Here is a 9,958-nt window from a genome sequence, read left to right on the forward strand (position 1 = left end):
GCATGAGAAAATCCCTTTAAGACTGTTACATTTTAGCCAATATGACAAGCAGAGAATAAATACTATAGAATAAGATCACTTTATAACAAGGAATCTAATGTACAGGAAGTTTTGGTCTAATAATCCCAGCAATGTGAAGAAAACAGTAAAGAAAAAACAGTAAAATAATTGTTTTGAATATGTTTTGTTTTCAGTGATTCACTCAAATTTATATTTTAAGGTTCATGGTAAAAACTACTCTTGCTTTTGCAATTAAACATTAATACCAAACTAAATTCTGCCACTGTTATGTAAATAGTTCTTTGATAACAAATATTACAACTTCTATTCATCTGTTTAAAAAAATCATCAGAGGTGAATTTTTTTAAGGAAAGCTCAGGACAAATTCTTTATATGTACAATTCAGTACATAATACTGTATTTTTATTTCATAGATTTGAAAAACTATTAAAGTTACTAGACATGTCCCAAGTATATAAATGAAATCCTAAATACAAACAACTGCTGTGGTCTTCGGAATGATAATTCCTTGTCGGATTTACATTCCAAAATAACTTCATTTTAAGTCTTTGGAGGGATGCTTGATGTAAACGTGGCTAAAGAAGAACAGCAAAAAGAGAAAGACAAACTCTCTATTACACGATCAGGTCGAACAAACTGCAGATTTTTGGATCACGAACACCTTATGATCCATAAATTATTATGTCCTTATATTTAACCCATTGCATCGTCTCTAAAAGCGATGCACACAATAAAGACGCAAACGCGTACGAAACGTGGGCGCCGTGTTCTTGCGAGGATGACCGCATTATTCCCCATCAGCACCGATGCATTCAAAGACACGTAAAGAAAATCCGCAAGGCCCGTGAAAGATGGTCTGCAACCAGAGGATGACTCATTATTGCTTTACTTATTCATAATACAGTATTTTACCTGTTTTGAATCGAATTTACATTTCGTTTTTAATACTTCTTTTTTTTTTATCAGTTGTTTCTTTGTTAGTTGGTTGCGCAATTGGGTTCGCAACGCGTGACGCCAATAGACGCTTCCTCCATCCTCCGCATTTTCCACTGCTTAAAAGTTATGAATGGTAACAACAAAAACAGGCTTACATGCACAAACATGCAACGAGAAATCCCCTTACAGGAAACCGAAAGTAAGAACATAGAATGGTGTAATTTTGATGTGACTGAATTAGAATGTGTGAGCTGTTTTCTTGTTAACTTCATGCGCAATCAGTGGATGTGGACGGATGACCTGTAAAGGTCAGGCTCAGGTTTGATTCGTGGAAAGAGAGGGGAGGAGGGGAAGGGTAATAGACCCAGGGAGACTATTTAAAAGGGGGGTAACTGCAAAGAAGTGTGTGTCATGTCTGTGCCATTCAGTGTTGGAGGAGCAGATCCACAAATCCGAAACCACAGGTAAGATTTTTTTTTTCAAGGGCTCAGTTATCAAGTATGAACATTAACAAAGAAAAAAGTTTAAATGCAAGGATTTCCTGAATTGCATCAAAGGAATATTAATTGACTAACAAATTTTGGAAGCTTTTGCAAAGTAACTCTTTATATAAATTTCTAGATGCAAAAAAAAGTAGAAATAAAAGATGAAAAAAAGATAATTTTTATCACAATGTCAGGAAACATAAAATGCATTTGCATAAAGAGAAAGTATGAATTAAAATTTTTCCTATATCATATAATGTATTTGCTAATTTATTTATTTTAGGATGTACATCCTTTTGGCCCTGGTCAGTGTTTCCCTTTTGGTGGCTCCCACAACTGCAGACTCCAGCAGAAGTACCATAATCAGTATAATAAACATAGCTAAGATAACCCTGTTCCACATTACGAAACTAAGGACAAAGGTATTCGCACACGGCTTAATGTGCACATTAAACCAATAATTACACATGAAGGATTTCTGTTCACGACTCATGCTATTCTTCACCTTAGCTGCCGACTAATCCACAAGTGGAGCTCAGCACTCCTTCCATTGAGGGAGTGACTGGTATCTGCTATGATCTTGGACTTTTGGATAATGAACTGCAGAACTCCGATGTCACAGAGCACCTCAGCCAGATCCGGGCTGACATCTCCAGCCTAGAGGGATGGATGGGCTCCCTCGCTCGAAAGATGGGCTGTTCCATCCGACCCAAACCGGCTAGAGAACCCGTGGGCAATTCTTTCCCTGACAGCCAACTTTACCTGGTGGTGGAGAAGGTGCGGCAGTATCTGGATACGCTTCTTGTCAACAGGGACAAACTCACTGTCTGCTGAGAAATCTGCACATGAATTTCAAGTCTTGCTATAATGTAATTGAACAAAGGCTTTTTGCACGGCGGCGGTTTGCACTACTTCTCATGGCATTTCTGGCATGGCATTGTGATGTATGAATATTATTTTCATATTAATTTCCAATACTCAAGCAATAATGAAGTTCGTCTGAATGCAAGAGGTGCACATTAAAAATAAAAACAGCAAAGATCTTCCATTAATAGCTGAAATGTGGATTTGGATGTATTTATATGGTTTGTATTATATTTACCTCATGTTAAAAATATTGAAAAGAAAAATATGTCAACGTGTCTTTCTTTCAGCATGTTATATTCTGGGTATTTAATTATGCTCACTTTTTAATGGGAAAGGATTTGATGAATAGGGAACGTTGATACTAGACACATAGTAGATAGATTAACTTTTACAAAGTTAAGTAAGGCTTTTGTCATAAAGTGCTGAACTCCTGGAGGAGTTAAAACATTTTTTAATTATAATATTGTCCTGTTTTCTAAATATTATTTAAAAAATGATATGAAAGCAAATAATTTAACTTTTTTTATTTTACTGAAACAAGATATTGAGTCAAACAAGAAACAAAAACTTTTGTCTTTTTTTTCATTTCCAGACAAGAATTTATTTAAACTGAATACAACACATTTGTCATTGTTATTATTATTATTATTGAAAATTTAAAAACATTAGAATAAAAAAATGACAGTAATTAATTGAATCTAATATACATAATCCATCAAAATTTTATTCCAATTCATGTAAAATTGCCTCACAATCTATCAGAAACAGGAATGTGTCTGGTAAAAAGCAGAGAGCACCACAGATGGAATAACACTTCCTCAAAATGTATGCTTTTTATTCCGGTTCAAACAAAGATGACTAAAATAATTCCTATTAATTGTCCTAACATGAATTAACATTAATCCCACACTGATTCACAGTGAAAGTAAGAAAATGTCTTACTTAATCTTACTTTATGAAGAAGTATCTGTGCCGAAGTGTGTTGTTCACAGTGGACTGTGAATGCAGCAGACATCAGTAATACGAACTCAGCATTCATTGTCGGGAGAACAAATTAACTATTTGCACAAATTTATGACTGAGAAAAAATAAAGTTTAATTACTTTTTAATGTTATTTGGGTGTACCTAGGGGAAAATTAGACCAAACCTGTTCATGTGACTCAATGTTGATTCAACATTTTATTATAAATGTCACTCACAGTTTACGTTAAATTTGATCCTGCTTGGATTGAAAAGTTTTTTAAGGAGCATATTTGATTTGGGCAGCAGAATTAAAAGTATGCAGTAACTGGGTGGAATTTAAGTCGCAAAGATATCAATTAGATACGTGTGATGAGAAATCAGGATTTTAGACACAGGCACTACGATCAAATGTACAAGAAATAATGATTCATTTTTGAAATAGGGGAAAATAATTGCTCAATATTTGTCGGATACTTTTATACTATATATCGAACTATTAAAGGAATCTAGGTGCATTTATTACAAACTAATATGAAACATTTATAATAAAGTATGGATGTTATGTGTTGTCTTTTAATCTGTGCCTATTCAGGACAGCATTTATGAAAATTAGTTTTGTACAAGTTCTCTACCCCTATTTTCTCAGCTTCTTTTAACTATAACATTTCCCAATAATAAAATGTAACATTAATTTTTTTGGATATGATTTGTTGTCTTTAATTGTGTTTGAGGATCCAGATCATGACGCCCCAGAATAGGGAAATGTATCAAAAAAACAAAACTTGGGCCAGCTTTCCTGTAGATGTTAACTGTGGGTATCAGGTTTTGCTTTAAGAACTGCTGGCTCAATGTGACCTTGTATACTGATAAAAACGTCCTCTAAAACATGTGACAATGCTTCAATGTTGCTGCCTTAAGAATTGATTCAGTCTCACAGTTTGTCACAGGGATACACTTTATTCAATAAAGATCTGTACTTTCAATTTTTTGGTTAAGTGCAAATGTGTCTGTATTATTGAACTTCTATACTGGAACCACCAATATGCCATACAATATAAAGGTACAGTTGTACGCCATGTGTACAGGATGTACACATGGCGTAAAAGATTCAACCCATTAATCTGGATCATCTCCAAAAAGCTCTTTCTTTTTGAAGTATTCGTGAAAAATAACTCTTGTACATTATGTTACCTTGACAAAAAGTGACAGAAATTGAACAAAGAACTCCAAAAACAAAGCTCTATCTGCTGATGTCCAGAGTGGAAAATAGAAATAAAACTACCAATGCAATTCTTATGTTTGCCAGTAGATGTCGCCATTTTTTAAAAAGAATAGATTCCTTCATGCTTAAAGGAATGCTTCATAATGTGCACATCACCTGTTAACATAACATTATGCCCATTCAAAATTCTCTGCATTCCGAAAAATCTACACAGAATTGATTGTGAACATGCTGTTTTGTCAGATTATGAAAACATTGGCATTGTTATGAACAGTTTTAATTTCACATGAGTTGAAACAGTTCTCAGGGAAACAGTTCATTAACTGTTACTGTGCAAATCAAACACAACATAACAGGAAATGTGACTCTTTAAATATTGCACATCACTTATCATATAACAAGCAAAACGAACATATTTGTTAATCAAACTCCTGCTGACAAATAAAACCTTCAAATGTTTCAGTTTTAAAATTCAATCAATGAAATTTTTACGCAACACAGGGAATTTACATCTTTTTCTTCACCTCCAGGGGCGGAAAGGCAAGCGAGTTCAAGAATTTATCCAGAGTAGAGAAGTAGTCTGCCGGGTGGCACCGCATGTGGGCAGCGTGTATCGACCTTTTCCACTTCATGCTCTCCACAGTCACGCCTCTTTTCCTCCAGAGGTCAATCCACTTTTCCATGACGGTATGGTCACACAGGGCGTCATTGTCGCTGGAGAAGAAGAGTGCTGGTGCCGTGATGGGGTTATTTCGGAAAACCTGGATGCTGTGGTTGTAGAGGTCTGCCGTGTGGGCTTTGAAGAGCCAAAAATAAAGCATGGCGGCATTTTTAACGATGCCCTCGAAACGTGGCGCCAGAGTCTTGCCAAGTCCTGAACAACAAGATGAAACAGTGGCTGAATATTTCATTCAACTTCTAAACTGCTTTATGCCCCCCTACCCCCCCACCCCCAGCAGTGGGTCAGCTGACTAATGCATTATTTAAAGCCCTGACATACTGTACGTCCCAGACCAAAGTAACCCGAGCTGGGTCACCCACACTCACCTATCGCCATATGCTCCAGAGTGCCAACCACCAAGCTGTCAAGGATAAGCCCTGTCACCCTCTTGGCCAGGGATGAGTGTTTTTCCTGTCCTTCAGAGATATGAGTGAGCATCTGGCTGAAAGTGTAGCCGCCAATGGAGGAGGCGTGGACCAGTACCCTCCTTCCAGAGAACTGAGAGTCCTCCAAAACCTTCAAAACCTCCAACCCGTAGTCGAGCCCCCATCGAGGCCACAGGAAGTGCATCACATTACTCTGGACCACCAGGACATCCATGCCCCGGTCCACGTAGAGGTCCCTGTATTTGGCCACTGCATGTGGTCGGGCGCCAAGCCAGGAAAAGAAAAGTAGAAGTGGACGGGGAGTGGAGGATAAACCTGATTGGGTTTGGGAGCCTGAGAGCATCGGGGACGAAGGAGAATCTGCAGAGGAGGAGGGATCAGAAGAGGGTGATGGGGATGAGAAGGGGCGAGGATCGGTAGAGCCATTGGTGAGATGTGAGGTCGGTTCCTTTTCTCCTGAGAACGGAGTGTAATAATAAGTTATCCCACGGCTGATCCTCCTCACTTTGAACCTCTCCTCACCGACCTGTTCAGCCACGACTCCAGTCCTGAAGAGTCTGAACCAAAATAAAATAGAATGAGTCCGTTGAGAAAAGGAGAGGTAGAGAGCTGGAATACTGTGTATGATTTATGAAAGGTAGTGTTATTATCTGCCCCCCCAAAAAAATTGATCACCGCATATCACTGATTTGAACATGGACAAATGTGTCATTAAATCAGAATCTAGATCTGGTTTCTCATTTCCCGTCAGGACTGAATGTGAGAGGGCGACAAAAAGTACACAACGCTCTCTTTCTATGAGAAACAGATGTATGGATCCTGTTCTTCCAGTTCTCCGAGTCTAGAGATTTGTCTGACGCAAAAATACCATAATTCTATACATTCCTGGGTTGCGATCTTGTTTGGATATGAGAGTATTAAGCTCTCCGGAATGTAGCTGGGCTATGAACATCAAATGCAACATTTCCGACCCATGTAATCCGTAAAATCGACGCAATTTAGTGTCCACTGAAGCGCTCCTTAAAATGATCATAAAATGCGAATATATCATCTATCCTTTTTTTTTTTTTTTTTTTTTTTTTTTGACGTTCAAGGTAAATTCCACACAGGGGTTTTTAATGACAATCGAAGTGAATGGTGTTACCCTGTGGAGATGAGCAGGTTTCCCATTCTGCCGCCGCGGTCTGTCTGGATGCCTGCAGAGACTCGCCTGTCCCGTCAGCGCCGCACCGGCTCGTCTCAGACAGGAGATTCCTCTTCGTGACTTTATTTAGGTAGTGTGTAAATAACAACGTAGTGGATGTGTGCCGCCATCTGGTACGGAGGATAGATAGCGACATAATACAATAATTTAAAAAAAAAAATACAGTAATGGTGAAAATATTACAGTGTAAAAATATTCAGCTATTTTTGTTATCGAATAGTCCGATGTTTTTATCTAAACAGGGAAACAGCAGAAGGTCATAAAGCCCGTTTGGTATGACCTCATCTATTTGCTGCAATACATTTTAGTGACACCAGGTGACGCCAGAGACCAATAAAGACGGTCATGATTTTATCACCTTCGCTATGATGCACACTTTTCCTCAGATTATTCAAGATGGGACCCTGAAAATCATTTCAAGCTGCCTCCATGACACTCATTTTCAGTTGTGTAATCAATAATATTTACAATAATTGTTTAATTGTCATTAAGGCACTGAAAAAAAGGCTTCTTTTTTAAATTTTGCAGTCAGTTGCAGTAAAGCTGCCTTGGATGCTGATTAGATTAAATTAAACATAATGAAGCGCAAGTATAAAGAAGTTTTAAATATTTCCTTGACCAGTTAATTTCAACTGAATTTAAAATAAAGTTACGGGCCTATGAATAAAACACAGAATAAAGAATTACACCCTCAAAATCGGATTCATGAAATCTGAATCAATTTCAGGCACACGTTGCTCGGAAACTAGAACGTCTCCTCCGATACCATCAGCAGTCTGTCGAGTTGTCGAACATGAACTGAGGTTGTCATGACAGGGCAGCTGACAGTAAAATGGCGGCCACACTTATGATCAGGTCTTTCCATTTTATCAGGCACTCATTCTCAGACAGCTGAGGCACTTTGAGGTCATCACATCCCTTTCTGATTTTCCCTCCTCCCAATCAGAGCAAGTGTCACTTCAGCTATAAATAGCAGCCATTACTCAATGAAATAAAATATACCAGTAGATGCATTAAACCAGTAGATGCACCACTTTTGCTTATTTAGCCTGATTTTGTCCCCTGGAATCAAGTTTGTGTCCCTGGTTCACCACAATCAGTTTCAGGCTCACTCAGGCAGAAAAATGTTTGAGCCCCCCCAATAAACATGACACCCCCCCACACCAGCCCCTTAGGCCATGAGTCTGTGTTATTGCTATACACTAGCACCCCTCCTCAACCCAGGACCCCTTCACCCTCATCTTACATCAATCCCCTTCATCCCTTCAGATTTTCTATACACCCCCCCCTCATCAAAACTCCTCCACCCAGGAAAAGAAAGCCTGCATCACTCACACAGAGGCCCTCTCACCCATCTTACCCTCTCAGCACCTCAGACCACCACTCCCGTTACTACCCCCTCAAAGCTTTTTTTTCTCTCTTTGTATTGTTTCACCACGGGCCCATTGTAGGAGCAAAAAAGAGAAAGTTTGGAGGGATGGGAGGTAAAGAAGAAAAGGAGGGGAGGAGGGGAGAATGTGCCCTCTCTGTTCTCTGGGCAGGAGGGGTCCGCCCACATCAGGGTGTGGAAATTCCATCGGTGCTTCCTGATTTCTCTCCCAGTATTTCCTTTTTACTCCTCTCACCCATCATGTTTTCGTCTGGCATCGTGTGGTTTCACAACTTTCTCATTCTTGTTTCTGACAGGTTTAGAAGAATCAGATTTTTTTTAAAAAGGGAGGGGGTATGCAAGGTATACTAAATTACAGGTAACCATGGTAACGGTATTTCTGCTTTCAAACAAATGTGAAAGCTTGGCCAGTGTTAAGAATCTCATCAGTGTACTTATAGCTTACTATGGCTCACACACGTTTGGTCACATATGTGTGAACACACGTGTTTTGCACGTGAAGCTCATCATTTCTAATTTCATATTTAACAGCTAGCACCGATGCACAGATTGCACTTGAATATCCATGAGAACTGCCGTAAAACCAAAGTAGCAGGATTGGTCATGAATATTAAAATTCTGATTATGAGCTGATGCGCAGCAGAAGGGTGAAATGGGCCGGATTTTATTTTTATACTATCCTCTGCAGGAAATCACCGTCATTCAAATAGACCTACAGGCAGCCGATTTGTCCAAGGTCATCCCTGATGCTCATCTAATAGTCGTAATCAGCCGTAACATAGCTGATGGAAAAGATGTGTGAGAAGACATTAATCAACTCTTAACACACACACACACCACTGCATGAGACTCAAAACACACGGTAGGATTTTGTTGTTGGTTTTCTTTGGTTGATAAAGATTTGGGAGATTTGACTTGACCTTGCTGTGACTAAAAAAATTTAAAAAGAGGCCCTCACAGATTACAGATGACAGTCATGAACTGTACAAAGTCAATTGTTGTGTTTGTTGGTTTTTCCTGTAAGACAAAGAAAGTTTTTTTTGACCTCCACAATCTGCCATTGTCCAGCACTTTCCGTGTGCTGGTGCCAGCAGACTGTACACAGAGAGGACATCAATATGTAGTCACACACACGCGTGCACACGCGTGCACACGCGTGCACACACACACACACACACACACACACACACACACACACACACACACACACACACGCATTGGATTCCTGGTGTTCTCTGGGGGACTCCAATCTGTTTCAGTGTCCTTCGGATACCAGCTCAACCTGGGAAAGCATGAAAAACCCATCTAACACACTGGAATCCACTGCCATTAGATATACTAATAACAACAGAGTGTGTGTAAAAGTGCATCTATAAGGTGACAGAGGTTATCTTAGAGTGGGAGTTTTTAGTCATATCAGGAGGCGGCAGCCTCTTTGATGAGCTGGAGAAGAATCTAAACAACTGCAGAGACAGGAAAATGAGAATGATGAAAGATTACTGTCAATGGCTTAAAGTGGTATTATAATGTATATATATTTGTATGTATAGTAAACACCATTTAAAATATTGTAACCGTTTTACTATGAATTGAGTTTTCTTCATCCTAACCATTTTTTAGTTGTCTCTCCTCCATTATGCTTTAAATTTTTTATTATTACAAAGGCAAAAGGATGAATTTAATCAATTCAAAAGCAGTAGAAGAAAATAAATGAATAGACTTTGCTGGGATTTGATGGAAGGTCCTCAAGGAGAACATTTGT

At 38.8% G+C, this 9,958-nt stretch overlaps 2 protein-coding genes across 2 annotated transcripts; one reads left to right on the forward strand and one right to left on the reverse strand.

Moving 5' to 3' along the window:
* The first annotated feature begins 1,245 nt into the window (after positions 1 to 1,245).
* On the forward strand, positions 1,246 to 2,550 carry LOC137589516 (leptin-B-like). Its single transcript, XM_068307334.1, has 3 exons — positions 1,246 to 1,421; positions 1,726 to 1,864; positions 1,953 to 2,550. The coding sequence occupies exons 1-3, from the start codon at positions 1,369 to 1,371 to the stop codon at positions 2,274 to 2,276; spliced, it is 516 nt and encodes a 171-aa protein (XP_068163435.1). The 5' UTR covers positions 1,246 to 1,368; the 3' UTR covers positions 2,277 to 2,550.
* Positions 2,551 to 4,196: 1,646 nt separating this feature from the next.
* LOC137589434 (transmembrane protein 53-A-like) lies at positions 4,197 to 6,986 on the reverse strand. Its single transcript, XM_068307204.1, has 3 exons — positions 6,747 to 6,986; positions 5,543 to 6,159; positions 4,197 to 5,369 (listed from the first exon to the last, which is right to left on the reverse strand). Exons 1-3 carry the CDS (start codon positions 6,770 to 6,772, stop codon positions 5,002 to 5,004), a joined length of 1,011 nt encoding a protein of 336 aa, XP_068163305.1. The 5' UTR covers positions 6,773 to 6,986; the 3' UTR covers positions 4,197 to 5,001.
* Positions 6,987 to 9,958: the final 2,972 nt, after the last annotated feature.

The sequence above is a fragment of the Antennarius striatus genome, chromosome 22 (assembly GCF_040054535.1).
Source record: "Antennarius striatus isolate MH-2024 chromosome 22, ASM4005453v1, whole genome shotgun sequence".
In the NCBI taxonomy this organism is placed as follows: domain Eukaryota; kingdom Metazoa; phylum Chordata; class Actinopteri; order Lophiiformes; family Antennariidae; genus Antennarius; species Antennarius striatus.